The sequence below is a fragment of the Lycium barbarum genome, chromosome 3 (genome assembly GCF_019175385.1).
Source record: "Lycium barbarum isolate Lr01 chromosome 3, ASM1917538v2, whole genome shotgun sequence".
Classification (NCBI taxonomy): domain Eukaryota; kingdom Viridiplantae; phylum Streptophyta; class Magnoliopsida; order Solanales; family Solanaceae; genus Lycium; species Lycium barbarum.
The window spans coordinates 127845505-127861971 of NC_083339.1; the positions used below are offsets into that span (position 1 = coordinate 127845505).

Sequence of the window (16467 nt, forward strand, 5' to 3'; positions counted from 1 at the left end):
GCACAAAATGGACAAGAGAGCGACCTCAAAAAAGGCACATGGTGCAGAAATGAGAAAACGCTTAAAAGGAGCTTTGGGTCAACACCAACCACCTCAAATATTTGGATTGCAAAATGATCTCCTTTTACCCTTCATTTAAAATTGGGGTCAACTTGCCCTCGCTGTTACCATTGCACAGCTTAGCTAACAATATTACTATTGAAAAAAAAAAATACCCTCAGGTTTGCAAAAGTGTCTAAGGTTGCCCCTTTACAACATGTAATGGACACGTTGGAACATATTCATGCGGTAAAAGAGTTTTTCACTTTTGTATGTTGCACACAAGAATTAACACACCAAACTATAAAAGGAGAGTGCGCACTTTGGACATGGGGAAACGGATCCCGCTTAAGAACACGTACCCAGACCTTCATCAGGCTTCACGCGAAGAACACATGAACTCCGTGCCACTTGAAATGTCATAGGTTACATGTCTAGAAGCTGAGTTAGAAGATAGCTCCGGCTGTCAATTTTACACGTAAAACATAAGCAAAAGCCAAAAATTTCTATCATGCAATACAGGTTTCTACTCGTGCTCATTTGTTCCTTTGAATTCTGAAACAGGTCAAGAGAAGAGAATTGGAGGTATGACAACTTTGTCGAGTGCCAAATCCTGTGGATAGTAGATGCTGTCTGAACCACAGTCCAGGCACTAAGCAATAGATTAAGCATACATCTCATCAGCGGTGAAGGAGTTACTCCGGGGAATTTCCATATCGGCATGTAATTTCTTCCCCTTCTATAAGCCTCTCTACTGCATCTGAAGGAAGACCAACCAATTCCAGCGTCTTCTCCCAGACTTTGTTAGAAGTTTCAACATTATGGGCTTCTTCAGAAGCATTTGTTGGCCGACAATCGTGGGAAATGTATGCACACACTGGCCAGTCATCTGCTTTCAGCATTTCACAGTACTCGGAAATTTGAGGATCTGTAGCTGCAAACAAGGTACTTCGAGAGCCTGCAGCAACCAACTAATTTGAGTAATATGCAAGGAGATGAGGAGATCGTTAGATAATTAATTAGACTGCACAAGCCAAATAACCAAGCAATTAAATAAAACAAGGGACCACTAGAACTTTCCTGAGACCAGCATCTTAGGGATGCACTACACAAGAAGGCACGCATAGCTCCCATTTGATCTTTCTGATGAGATGCCTCCTGCCTTTTCTCTTCTTATACTACTTGTTTAGTTAATTAAATTAACTTGCATGGTCCTTCAAGCTTCTTTTATATGCTCTTTTACTCATGCTTTCTTTCGGTCAAATTATTCTTAGTTGAGTTGTGTAGTCTTCTTACCTTCTCTAAAAGTATCAGTTCACCACTGCAGAAAACTATCAAACGATGTTTGATATAATCTTAGTTTATGGAGTATTATGCTGTCATACTAGGCCTACAAGGATAAGTTTCATCCTCTTGTCTAGTGGTGATTCAGATTCTCCCACATCCCTACTGTATTGGTGTCTGGTGACGACCAGGGGTGGAGCTACAAGCCCGTCTACTGTTCGGCACAACCTAGTAGTTTTGGTATAAACCTTGTATTTGTGCTTAAAGATCCACTTAATATGTACAAATAATTTATCTAGAACCCAGTAAACTATCTGCTTTAATATTCAGAACCCGTAAATTCAAAATCCTAGCTCTGCCTCTGGTGACGAGCAAGATGAGATGCTCAGAATGATCGAATGAAGAACTGCATGGTATTGGAACTGTGCATTTGAGACTCTTCAACGAAGCTTGTGTAACATCATTGCTGTTTTTTTCTTTTTGATAATGTCATACTAACTTCTAACTAGGGACAAAGTCCATCGGACAGCAAATGGGAGCTGCTATGGAATTCGAGGTGTGTAGTTCTACAAGCTTAACTGCCTTAACTCAAGGAACCCTCACTGCTCCACTAGGTGTTACTGAAGAGAGGAAACTGGTTCAATGAAAAGAAGATGGGGAACTATTTAGTCCAAGCCTCAATACTCTAAAGAGAGTTAGGATACATTTTATTAGCTTTTCTTTACTGCAAGAACATGCAATTTACACAGCGAATCTTTAAACCAGAAAAAGGCAGGACTTAACTATAACATACCTTCTTCAGCATTGAATATAAAGTAGGGTATTAGACGATAACCAACTTGCAAAAACTGAGGAAGATCCCTCGCCTGCAATTTTTATATGTGCAAACTTGTAAAAGTATCATAAAAAGGAACGAAAAGAATGGAACCTGAAAAGAAGAAAATCATATCCAAGGAATTTAGAACTCTAGCTCAAAACATATTTTGCAATTTTACATTTGCAAATTAAGGCTTGGATCTGATTCAAACAGGTTTTTTCTGTAGCATAGTTACTCTCAAGTAGATCCAAGAAGCATGAGATGAGAGGATTTAGCAGTCTAGTGTAGGGGAACATAACACATGACCTAGTCAACTGTAGATGAACTTGAACAGTTTAGCAAAACAAATCCAAAGAAGATGGATTATTGCATTTAATATAACAGAGTTGTGGTAAATTTAACCGTTCAAATAATCCTCACTGTCAGATTATCCGGTCAGAATACGCTCTTTCCAGAGCTTACAAGCTCAGAATAGGTGAAAGGATATCTCAGAATTGAAATATGATTCCGATATGCATGACACAAATTTGACAAAAGAGCCTTCACATACCACCTACCAATACCCCATCATGTTTCAAAGCATACACGCGCCCCTAAAGCAGTGGACTAAGACAGTATTAGTTTTATTTCAGTATATAGGTGGCCATAAAAAAGATTTGTGGTGTACGTACAAGCTTAATATATCCCAACGCATGAAGCAAGAGAGCTTTTTTATAAAGAACACATGAAGCAAGAGTTACTCTTCAACTGCAAAAATAAGCAAGAATCTGTAGTTCCTTACACACCATGGATTCCTCCGATGCATACTGGTATTGTGTTATGAATTCATTCAACATAACAAATTTCCACAGGCTTAGTGTTCAAACTTGAGGATCAAGAAGCCTCAAGGGTGGTCAGTAAAAAACTACTACCAATTAAAAATCCCTGAATTGTATCTTCAGAGATTCAAGAAACTGACTTTTAAAATAAATTGAGAAGTGTATACACCCTGGGTCCTTAAGGTACTAAGGACAATTTTGAGATCATTTACAAACTTTCAGACATCTACATGTTTCAGTTGGGTAGTAAGAGTAAGTGTAATTTCATCCTTAGGCGCATTACATGTCATGCTATATTTAGATAAATATTATGGGGTTTGAGACTTTCTTTTCCAGATTAAACTGGTCATTCTTAGGGATTGGAAGTTCATCCGTAGTGGTATCAAGATGGAGCATCAATCCTTTTGTATTATCTGATAAGAAGCATTTAAGTCTGTGAGCTTAAATTGAACGAGAAAGGTGTGACGGCATTCCTAAGTTCTGTCCTTGAACAGCTAAATCTATGAAAAAATTTCTACTAACTGAGGATCCACTGACATAAAGATTACATCAAGCACCAATCTTCTAGAGGCACAGGCACCACATGAAGCAACATCTCACGTCATCTTAATTGGCCCTTTTTGGCATTTAAGTTGAGCATGTTAAGGCTGATTTTGTGAAAGGCCAAGTCTAATTGGGACCAGAACCTCTTCTAGAGAATCTTTTAAAAGCGAAACCATGTGAGCCTCTTCAAGTCAAACAATTATATCTGCATCAAATAATGGAAAATGGAAGTGTTTCACAAGGAATCGTTTACAAGGAATCGTTTACATGTATCCAACCCCAGCATATGTAAGTATCCGGGTTGAGTACGTCCACCTTTTTAATAATCTTTAGTGAATATTGAAGGATTTGCACAAAACTAATTTGGAAAAAGGATCTGCACAAAGTAGTGCACCCATATCACACACGTTTAAGGGGTACATCAAGACAAGACAAGGCAAGACAATAACATAAAAGATGGTAACTACAGAAACAAATAGCTTATGTTACTAAGAACTTACAACATTGGTTAGAACAATTCCAGGAGTATTACATACTACACTTATGCCAGCTTCAGCAGGGAGCCTCTTATGAAGGACGCTACTGAACATAACCTGCACTTCTTAACCACAGTGGATTAGTCACTGGAGAGCAAAATCATCAAAGACAGATTTTAAAAAAGAAAACTCAAACAGAAAGCACAGACTAAGAAGAAGGGAATAAGAGCTTAGCATCTTAAGTTCACTTCTAACTATTAGAAATTCTTGATGATTTTATGCCTGAAATGATTACTAATAAAAAGCTACATACAATGTGTTCAATACTTGAGTTTTTGCTTTAATGTCCCTTGCCCGGTTGTTCACTGCTGATGTAACATGCGCAAAGGATTCCTAGTTTACACATTGCATTGATGATTAGAGGTGCACAAGAAATAACATTAAAACCAGTGAGAGTCGACTTTCTAGAATTTGCACATTTGTATTAGCGTGACTTTCGACAAGCAGATGAACATCTCCCTACAGAAATCATTTTTTGGATCAACCTGTGGAATTAAGAGAGTATAGTAATAGCTCTTAATGGATACGCAACAAAGTACCGGAGATGTGCCTTTGGATGTTTTGCATCCCAAATCTATGTTGCTCGGACTCTCCAAAAATATTGCTGCATCCGTGTCCGATCCTCCAAAAATAGCGTCCGTGTCCGATCCTCCAAAAATGCGCTATTTTTGGAGGATTCGACACTCACCTGCCTGCATTTTTGAAGAGTCCGAGCAACATAGTCCCAAATTACCAAACAATGGTATATTTTTGTTTCTGATAACTCTTTGATGGGTCCTATCCGAAATATTCAAATTGGGTTTTTATCACTACTCAAGATGATCTTGACCAGAGCGAACCCACTTTTTAATCACCTTATGCCTAATATATGTAAATAAATATTGGAGTGATGATGGGCCAGTAATATCTAATAGTATTTCCATCAGCATAAATTGAGAGGAAATAGGAGAGCTTCAGGTTCCTGAACTTTATTTAATAAGCAGAACGTAACCTTCCTAAATCGCGAAAAGCAAAAATGAAATATAACTAGGCAGCCACCTGTGTTAAGGTATGCAGTGGTCGAACAGGTTGTAGCATCTCAACTAGTGATAACACGACAAGCAAAAGACCATTAGCAAGTAATAGCTAATAACCTTTTAGAAAATACCTGAGCAAGCTTGCTGCCCCCATATCCCACTACACTGGTGTACTTTCTCTTTCCGGATACAACATTCATATCTTCTGGATCGACAAACCCAACATAGTGCATCTACACAGATGAAATAAGCTATACTCCTGTTAGCAGCCGTAACATTAGCCATAAACTGAAGTAATGCAAGCACTTAAATTACAAGATAAATTTATTTCGCAGCAACTACATCCACCCCTCTCAACCTTCCGAGACTTGGTTTCGTTGGAGAATAGTCTCAATATCGTCTGCTTTGTCCTTTTATTTCACTTCCGACCCCAAATTTGGCCTAATTAAAGGATTTATTAGCTACCACGTCTGCTTTTTTCTTTTTCATATCCAATATAATGAGGTCATAAAACCAATAGTAAGTAACACAGATCATAAAATGAACCAACATGTTCAAGTTAAAGCAAGACCAAAACAACGCCTGACCAAAGAGTTACCAACAATCAACAGTTTAAATTCGCATTAAGAGAATAAAGAAAGGAAAGTACCAACAAGCATATTAAGCAAAGAGAATCAAGAATGCAAATATGGATACATCATCTTACAGGCACAGCGTTATACATCCACATGGTCAAATTGGATGAGTAAATCAAACAATAATGACGCCCCAAAGAAATTGTCCAAAAGGAAAAGTTCAAGCCCACAAATTTAAGGGCACCCCACAGTTTTGAAACTTGAAATCAAAATTACTCTTAATCCACCTAATTGTTCCATTATGCGGCAAAGTCCAGTTATTCCTAATAATATGTATCTTTTTTTCCCCTTATATATTGTTGACACATACACCAGAAATCTTAAGATCTTGGACAGGCCACTTCAATTCCCCAACCAGTAAATACCTTTTCTGCTCAGACTGTTCATGAGAAAGGCAAAGGCGTCCAAAAAGAAAAGGATGAAATAATGAAGTCTATGTTGAACCACCTCCATATTGCTGTTTATCATTGCTTCAACCAAGCTTATAGTTTATACTATTTCAAATTAATGCATACTAGATAAAACGTTTTCACCAATGCTGAAACTTCAGTTTGCAACTTATTTTAAAGTATCCATAATGAGAAAAATTGGGGTCATTCAAAGCAGTAACTTAGTGCCAAAAATGAGGAGAAAAACAATTGAGTATATAACATATCCATCTATAGCGGGGGCATATTGCTAAGACTTACGGTAGAGTTCACGTTAATAATTCGGCTTGGAGAACTTCTAATAAGTGATGGTAAAAGCAATATGGAAAGCATAGCCGGAGCTAGATGATTCACTTGCATGTGCTCTTCATACCCATCTTTTGAAAACTTCTGTGGTTCTGTAGAAAACAACATGATTCATTAGCTTAAGTTAGATGGCTCAGAAGCAAAGTCTCACAAGTTTCCAGATAAAAGTATGTGCACTCACTCCTTTATTAATTATTCAGATTCCATCTAAAGGTGAAAACAGATAAGAAGCTGTAACAATATTTCTATTGCATATACCATGTACTGTCCCTTTTAAACTGCTAAATGCACCCACACTAGCTAAGCATTAGTGCATTAGCAGAGGAAAACATGGTAATGCAAGCCAAAGTGGGAAGTCAGTCTAAGGCAACTACATTGATACAGTTGACCAGCATAGGATTTTCTGGTTACCTATTATCCTGATCGGGAGCTCTGGTAAACACATGAATGTGAACATGATGAACATCTAAAGTTGTAGTTCTTGAAAGAAAAAAAATTCTACGAACATATAACTTCCAATCTGTCGGTGCAATTAAAATATTCAATCATAAACCTATAGTTGCTACTATAACCAATTCCACCGATACAACAATAAGTTGTGTTTTGACCAGGACATGTAGACTAACCATTGCAGCTTGTCCTAGGATAGTAGAACATTTTACATTAATTTTACACTATATATTCGTGCTTGAGTGAGCTCATAAGACATAAGCATGACAAGGGGATTATCCAGTTAAAGACCAGATGCTGCTGCTACAGGCTCTTCCACTTCAGAATCAGAAATGAGACATCCTTCATATTATCACATCAGGAAAGTAACTAATTAAATAGACTTTCTCATTCTGAATCTCTCTCTAATATTTCATCCAAAGCATGAGCCAAAAAAGAAACCTTGCTGAAGTTCTTTTTTTAACTAGTAATAAAATTTTATAAACAAAGGGCCATAAAACACCTGCATACAAGAAGTATACCAAAAAATAGAAAATCTTACAAACTTCGCTGAAGTTCATATTTGACATAAATGATAAATCATAAATCATCTTTTCATATTTACTAATACTAGGTAAATAAATTCCAATCTATTATGACCTGTCTGAAGCGGGTAGTGGACCATTTAAGAGTCATTATCATCTCAATAATGGAAAAATTCTTAGAATATCCATGTAGAATAAAAATCAATCACTGATGTATTTGGTGTTGCATGAATCTGACATATACGCTAACTCCTTTTTTAAATGGTTTGGCATATACACTAACTTATTTCTTGATAAAGTGTTTTTTTTTTTGTGAATAAAGACATACACTAACTTATCACATATAAAGATTTAATGCCTTGATTTTCAGAGGCTTAGTTACATGGAAACAGATATTTCTATAAAGCCCCACGTATACCATAAACTTCTAAACTAAGGAAACAAACAGAAAACTTGACCATATGATGAAATAGCTGAAAGATGCAAACATGCTATGACATCTGAAAGATTAAAAATGGATATCACGTAAGAAGGGCAGGATTTTTTATTTTTTTTTGATCATTAAGTAAGAAAGGCTTTATGATGTAGTTGTAACCTAATAGTTGCCTCAAGGTATCACAGCTCAAATATCGCACAAAAAGACTGGACACTTTGGTTAATACCAATTAATAACAAACTAGTACCGCACTAACCTCCAATCGAAAATATGCCAGCATTGTTGATGAGAACATGTAATGGTGCCATGCGGGCATTCCATGCTTCTGCAAATCGTGCAACAGAATCCAACGAGAGAAGATCAAGCTCCATGACCTTGCAACAAATGTGAACCATATTCATTAGGACAATATCCTCATGACATAGATTCATTAACATTAACTTAAAATATTTCTTGAAACTTATAAATTTGTAATAAACTAGCGTACAGCTGTACTACTTCCTAGCCATACTTGATACTACTATGAAATGAAAGACAACATACCTCAATGTTGAGTGGAAGGCCCTTGCCAGACCAATCTTCCTGCCATTTTCGTATTAATTCCTGCGCACGATTTGTGCTTCTAACAGCCATAACCACATGAGCTCCTGCTTCCGCCAACTGCCTGTCTAATGCAAAAGCAAAATATTTATACATTAGAGAAAATGGATTAGAACTTGTTCCAAATCGTTGTATCTCAAAGATGAGTGAGATGAGATTAACAGATTCAACAGAATAATGAAGAAAACAATATAAAGAAAGGGCAGAAGGAAAATCATATGCTGTAACATTATTTATCACAAAAGAGTGCATCAACAGACCCTGATATGTGGATATCCTTAGGATAATCATGTTAGGTAACAAATACTGTGGGATGTGGAATGGATGAGAAATCAACTCGCTGCCAGATATGAAACAAAGATCTACCCCCTTTTGCTATGACTTATTACATATAAAACAAAAAGAGTATTGGGAGAAGAAATAGAAAATTGAACGAGTCTTAGTAAAGCCAGACCACTAATTAGATGGATCAACTGTCAGTACTTTTCAGCTCAAAGGCAATCAACCGCCAAATAAGGATTAGAGAAAGCGAAAAAGGTAACACTGATAAGGGAAGAAGATAAATTCTGATTCAATTTTCTTTGATTCAGGAGCACAAAAGTTATTTACATCTCCTCCTTTTACCTTTAATAAGTATTAGTTTGTGCCTGGATTTCATTCTTTCATTAGCAGTTGGCCAGTTCAGAGTTATTCTATCTATTTGTTATTTATAGATAATCTGCTTAATGAACTTCACAGCTTTCTCGAAGCTATATAATAAAATGGATGGAGTGTTTAGACGCTCCAGATTGTTTTCTGTCGGGAATTAAGGCAAGAATAATTGTTTCATCAGGCACATAAATAGAGCAAGTTATTTCATTCAAGTTTTAAATATGATATCCCGAAAGGGCATTGACATTTTTTCCAATAAGGAAATACTCTGAAAAAAGGAATAAACACCACAAAATCCATTTCTACCATCTTTTGCTGTTGACAAACCACAAACAAGTATAGAAAAAATCAAGAGGAGACTCGGCATTATGACTCTTTATATTAGTTTAACCACTTATAAAAAGCTATTTCTCCACTACGTTACTATAATCACTAAGCAAGTAAATCTGCTGAAAGGATTAACCTAGCTATGGAAGAGCAATGATGTGTGGAGAAGTGAACTAACCCACCTGCTTCCTTCATTACCACTATCAGATAGTTATACAAAACTATCTTAGCTCATTAATTAATCACAGCTAACCTCAACTAACTAACAATGTACAAGTATGAGCAGCTATCACTAATTTCTACACAATGAATTGGCAGCAAAATCTAATAGAAAAGCATACCGAGCGATTTCACGGCCAATACCACTGGTAGAACCAGTGACGATGCAAGTGAGGTCATTAATAGGAGGGAGAGGCATAGGGTTGTGCAAGTGACTAGCCAATATCCTTTGGAAAAGCATCTCGTATACCAAATAGAACCAGCCACGTAGCCATTCTATCCATCCCAATGATTCTTTCTTCGCCGTCTTCTTCAATGGCTGCTTTGCTTCTTCTTTCTCCTCACTCTGAATCGCCTCCAACTTCGCCATCTCCTTCCCCCTTGATTCTCAGGTGCTTTCTCCTTTTCCTTTTTTCCACTCCTCTTTATTCGTTTTTTGTCATTTTCTTTCGCCATGTGACTCTCACGTGACTTATTTCAAGACTCATACATCCATTTTGTTTGACCTATGATTCATGAGATTCCAAATTGTTTAGCGCATCCCCCCCTTTCTTTATTTTAAAAAAATGAAATCCTCATTTTGAAATAAACGATCGTATCTCATATTTCAATTAACTGGACATAGAGTTTAAAAAACAAAGATAAATTTTTAAATCTTGTGATCTTAAATTAAAAATGTATGTACTTAAATTTTGTAGTCTTAAACTAGTCATGTAAAATGTTGAAATTAAAAACTTACTAAATATAAAAATAAAGACTTTTTTTAGCGCATAGCAAAACGAAAAGTAAGACACTTAAATTGAAACGGAAAGAGTATTTATTTTATTAGTAGATCAATTTCTTCTTTGTTGCTTGGTGATTGAATCTTTAAAGGAGCACACGACATTTTTAAATTAGTTATGAATATATTTAGCACATCATATATAGAACAATGGGATTTATTCTTTATTCATAAACGATTTAAAATAAATCTTAAATCTGTTTAGCAGAATTATTTACAAACAAATTGAAAGATGGAAACTGATTTACCAAATCTAATGGTCCAAATTTTTGTGGGTAACTCCCACTGTTCTATATATGATGTGCTAAATTGGTTGAAACACTATGCGACTAGGGAAGGCTGCGATAAGATACCATTTCTTCATGTGCAATGTTGTTCGTTGTAATATAATCCATATTCTGCCACTGACAGACATATATATATATATATATATATATATATCCGGGAGATCAGGTTATGCTCTGTATCATCTCACAATGAAATTTATGGATCGACGCATGGTGAAAATGTACAGAAAGGACAAAATCGTCGTTGGCCAAGGACTTGGAGAAGTCTCGTAATTAATACCTCGTATGCCCACTTAACCCAATTATTTCCAGTCCACATCTTTGGCGTCCCGTCGAGTTATTTCCATTTCCACGTTTTGGGTACTTCCCATCTCACCAGTCATTTCTACTTGGTGGATTGTCCCTACTGGTGCAGGACTATTCCCAATAACTCCATCCCTGGGTACTTTTTTCCACATATTGAGTTCCCTACAAAGTTAACCACGTCTTGTGCGCCTAATCGTCCCACGTTCAACAAATGGAAATTGGGATAGACCTATAACAGAAACATGCTAAGAAAGATTTGATTACTTAGATAACTTCTACTACTATCTAGCAATTACGAACTCTTTACTTAAACAAATCTGTCAGTAACAACAAATATCGATTGCAAAACTAGTCAAGAGAGACAAAGGGAGAGAGAACAAGCACTAGTGCCGTAACTTGGGAAGTCAACAGTCATGGTGGCGACACAGACCCACAGAAACATTCTACGGACAATGGCTCCAATAAAAACATATCCTGTAAGCAGAGTTCAAACGACAAAAGATGTGGTTGATTGATACTCAACCAACAGAAACTTGGAAAAATATACACTTCTCCCTTCAGTGCTAATAGTCAAGCCATCTAGCAGCAAAGAAATGGAATGGAGCGCAGATCATGTCACGAACAGACATTCATACAACAATTAAAGCATTTGATTCAATAAAACCATGACAAATATTACCTACAGCAAAATACCCAATCTAAATGGAAGTCATTCATGAGTCTCATGGTTTCAATTTGCAACTCGCAGATACATAGAAGATGCCACCAACTTCAGTACTCCAACTGACAAGAAATTATTTCCCCCTACACAAAGAAAGAACATGAAATGAGTAAAACAGCCAGAAAGGAAAAAGGGGGGGCAAGGAGGTGTGGGTGTGTGTTTGGGGGGGGGGGGGGGGGGGGGGGTGAGCAGAAAGGAAAAAGATCATAACAACAGATACATATAATAGCTACTCTATTTGTTTATAAAGTGTGATTTTTAAGTGCATCAGGAAAATAGAGGATAACGATGACATACGTGTTCATCATCAGAGTAATATTATCGCCTTTCAGAAGTATCCGACCTGCATAAAACCACAAAGGTGAGAGACACAACACACAATGAAAATTAGTTCCCCTGGTAATTCTGGGAGAGGTAAAGCTAGAGGTGAAGGCAATTGTCACTCACCCAACTGCTTTCTCGTTTTCTTCTTCACATTAACTTCCTCAGCATCATCCAGAACTAAATTCATGTACTCATCAAAACCCTAAACAACAGAAACAGATTTACCTATTAGTCAACAAGTACCAGACAAATCACAGTTAAAATGTGTACGCAGTAGCACGGAAGGATCTAGATACAGCAAGCAAATGAGTTAGGTGCCTGGCTTGATGACTTTTCAAGCCAAAAGGATACAATGCAAGTGATGCAAGAGGCAAAACCAACATTCAATCTTTTGATTTATCCCCAAAAAAGAAAGATGCAAACACAGTAATTCAAGTGCGTCTCATTTGCTCATTCACGAGTGTCGATCGTTTGCAAACAACCTTCATCAAAAACTAGTTCATACAATGATCAGAAATAGAAAAAGAGCCGCTTCTTAAGAATTGATCGATACAGGTATGTAAAACCAAAATATGCCAGCAAGTTATCTCAAAAAACTTTTTCATGCATATATTGGAAGATCCAGCTACTTCCCGCCTTCCCGGACTCCAAACATTTCAAGTCCCTGGTTGAAAGGCAGGACACAATCTGCAATCGAGATTATCCTCACATCCAGAACCAGCTTAAGAAATCCCAACTATAGATTTTTTCTTGATAAAGTGAAAACAAATCCGAACTATGGACTCTATAAGAGTTCATAAGAATAACCTTTCATGTTGCTACATTTTCACATTCACATCCAAGGTAAGCTTTTACTTCTTTTTTTTATAAGAGACTGTAAAATCTTCCAAACAAAGATTATTAATAGTACAAACTTTTATAAGTTGGGATATGTGCCTAGGAAGATCTACACAGCCAAAATAGATAAACATTTGGTGACTAAATGATCCCTAATGATCACAGGCAACTCACAGGGGCCCGGGGACACAGAACGAAACACAGCACTACATTTTACAATTACAAGGATGAAGCATATATACATGTTTCCGATAATCAGAAAATCAGATTTCTTTTCTTATGAAGATCAGAAAACAGATTTCAAAGCTTAGAAAAGCCAGCAAAGGAGCAAAATAACAGCAGAATAACATTTACAAAGCTTGCAGAAAATACTCCCCCGTTCAATTTTGTGACACTCATTCCCTATTAGTCCTCTCCAAGAAGAATGGCACCTATCTAAATTTGGAAACAATTTATCTTTTCCATTTTACCCTTAATAGCATGCTTTTATAGCCATACAAATGTCGAGGCATGTTTAAGACCAGAAGTTCCAAAAGGTTTTTCTTTCTTAAACTTTGTGTTGAGTCATTGCTACATAAATTAAAATGAGGGAGTAGAAATTTTAAAAATGACCCCACCGTCACACATCTGTCCCGCCTAACAAAACGTCAAAGTGATTGGCTTCATATTCACTGGTCAAATCCTAGAGGTCTTATGATACACATCTGCTCACTAAACAAGCTCCGTAACACCAGGCGACAAATAATAATGATATAGGCCCGCGAGTATTACAGTAATAATTTGACTTACTAATTGTTTGAAATGATAAGGTTGTATATAAATGAAGCATAAAAATTGTGCCAAAAGTTACATACAATTCAATTCCTTAACAATTACTGTAGGAAACTAAGAAAATTTAGCATCCTATCAACTGTATCAACATCTTCTAGTTTACACCAAAAAACCAAAAGGGAATACATCTGCACTTCGAAGTACGAATATTTTCATTTTTTGCCCTCAAAATTTGAGTTACTAATTCAAACTACTTGGACAGTTGGACTTAAGTGCCTCCTAAAGTCAAGCTACAGCTACCAGCGCCTTAAGAAACTAGAGTTATGTCGACTTAAAAAAATAAAAAATACGGCCTTGCTTTGCTTCAGCAGGAACAGCAGAACTATTTAAAAAAAAAATGGTAACATTAAAAACAGCACAACTATCCTGGCATGAACCTGTGTAACAGGATCCAATGACAGATTCTGAGCCCAACATGCACTAGCAAGTAGCAATACATATCAGATAATCATGAGCTTCCTACAGCACACAAGAGCTTTCCGTGATGGCCTTTTTTCGTCCAATATGATCAGTATGACTTTCTAGTTTCTAGATAGACATGGGTTGTTATCAAATATTCTTTCGTGAATTTACTAAAGCATGCACCAGCTTTTTTATTGGCAAGTGATAATTACTGCATAATGTTTTGGGTACTATTTGAATTGAATCCATCAGTACAAATGAAGGCAATATGATTTGTGAATACAAATTTAGTGAAAGAATGTACTTTTGACTGGGTAAACTTCTAAGCTTCCATAAAGCTGGATGGTTTACAATGCCCTAACCATGGAATTTGTTTTTTTTTTCTTTGTTTCTCCTAATTTTTCACTTACTACTGCCTTCCAGTTTGTTGTAAAATTTAGTCCACATTTATAGCCAAATGCTTCGCTTTTTGTATTGAGAACTCCATTACAAAAACTCAATCCTTCCACAATTTACTACATCGAACCTAGCTCATTAAAGACCATGTATAGACTCTTGAAAGCTTTACTCAAGATCAAACCTTTACTAAATCATAAGAAAATATTGGATTACAGAAGCTAACCTGTGGTTTACACTAGTCATCAGATATTACTAGTTTAAAGTTTAGCAGAAAATTCAAACATGAAATCAATAAGAAATTAGAAGCTCAAGAAAGAAGAAAATAATGACTAAACTAAACAGCAGCGCCACTAGCTTATTAAGGAAATACATGTTATTATTTATACGGTAAACCCCACAAGTCAAAGAGTCAACACTGCTTTTGCACTCTTAATTACTCGGACCCCAAACCTCAAGGTTGGAAGGAATGATCCTACACCTCCTTATAAATACAAGTCATGTCAGACAGAAACTTTGCGTTATAAATTTCACAAATTTCAGGCACATATTCCAAATTAAGCTAGAATCTAGATTCATTCCCACTACCCCAAAGCAATCATGCATTCCAATAAGCTAGAACCACTGATCACATTATTTACTTTATTATAAAAAGGATCTCTTTTAGTAGCATATATAATCAGGACCTTCATAAACTCTGTATAATTTAATCGTTCTGATAAGTAGCATAATTGTTTAGACCTACAAACTACAGGCCATTCTCATTCTTAGTGGCTGAGGGATTACTCTCCACTCCACCAGGTCAAGGAGTTCAAGGCTGGTATGGCGGAAAAGATGATCAGATGATTAGAACTAAAATACACACATAATTTGTTTTGTCTGTGTTATTATCCAAAAGTTAAGGAAACAGTGAGAGTGCAGGGCATAAATTTAAGACCTAACAACATTTTCCTTATGGTTTATTTTTTTGGGAGAAACACATAATGCAACATTTTTTATTTTTTTTTGACTAGCACCGGGTGTCCGAGTCTCTTTGAGCCCCGACTAATCCCGGGGGTGCACAGGCCCTCGGCAAGGAGTTTCCCGCAAGTGCACCACGGTTAATTCAGGGTTTCCCCAGTCCGATGGCCCCCAGAAATTGTTTGCACCTAGCGGGTTTCGAACTTGAGACCCTGAAGGGGAGCACCCCAAGGCTCAAGTCAATTGCCACCAGGCCAACCCCTGAGGGTTCATAATGCAACATTAACAAAGCAACTAGTTTGCTGTAAATAAGCTTACAATGATACGTCCTTCAATTCTCTGATCCTTCTGCTCGAAAAGCCATATCTGAATCCGAGCTTTCTGTAACAAATTCGCACATAGATTTTAAGAAAATTGAGCACCCATCAAGTAGTAGAAAATAAATAAATAATAAACAAATAGGGAAAAACTTACACTCTGAAGAAACCTGAAAATCAGGTTCTGCAACAACAACAAAAAAAATGTTATAGAAAGTTGTAAATCGATAATCCAAATGTAATTAACAGTGAAGATGAAGGAAGTTACAATGGGCTGGGTCATAATCCGTTGAACTTTAGTGCTAGCCATGCCTAATATTTCCTGTTTCTCCGACCAACTAAGATTTGTCTCAAGGAAAGCTGCTAAACCCTAGCAAAGACTTGGATTAATTAATGGTGCCTAATGTTGTAGCATATACAGATATAAATTCGGGTTTGGGCTCGCTTTGTATCTGGGCTTTTATTTTATTTACTGTGGACTGCATGGGCCTGCTCCCATCCTTCCCATTTATGCTTTGTCCCTATTTTGTGTGGTCTTTAATGTTCGTCCCTCTAACAACAGCTTATATCTTCGCATCATAATATTCCAAAGGTTATGTCCGGCGTCCTTAAAGAATTTATGTCCCGCTGGCTATAAGTTCAATTTCGAAGAGTAAAAATTAAAGACCAACCATTT

The 16467-nt window shown here is 36.7% G+C and overlaps 2 protein-coding genes across 2 annotated transcripts; both read right to left on the bottom strand.

Moving 5' to 3' along the window:
* Positions 1-236: 236 nt before the first annotated feature.
* On the bottom strand, positions 237-10047 carry LOC132632393 (dehydrogenase/reductase SDR family member FEY-like). The gene is made up of 8 exons (XM_060348317.1): positions 9752-10047; positions 8376-8496; positions 8089-8206; positions 6378-6514; positions 5185-5286; positions 4002-4094; positions 2117-2189; positions 237-997 (listed from the first exon to the last, which is right to left on the bottom strand). The coding sequence occupies exons 1-8, from the start codon at positions 9997-9999 to the stop codon at positions 735-737; spliced, it is 1155 nt and encodes a 384-aa protein (XP_060204300.1). The 5' UTR covers positions 10000-10047; the 3' UTR covers positions 237-734.
* A 1397-nt stretch (positions 10048-11444) lies between these two features.
* On the bottom strand, positions 11445-16195 carry LOC132632395 (uncharacterized). The gene is made up of 6 exons (XM_060348318.1): positions 16060-16195; positions 15949-15975; positions 15793-15855; positions 12172-12250; positions 12022-12067; positions 11445-11807 (listed from the first exon to the last, which is right to left on the bottom strand). Exons 1-6 carry the CDS (start codon positions 16099-16101, stop codon positions 11798-11800), a joined length of 267 nt encoding a protein of 88 aa, XP_060204301.1. The 5' UTR covers positions 16102-16195; the 3' UTR covers positions 11445-11797.
* Between the last annotated feature and the right edge of the window lie 272 nt (positions 16196-16467).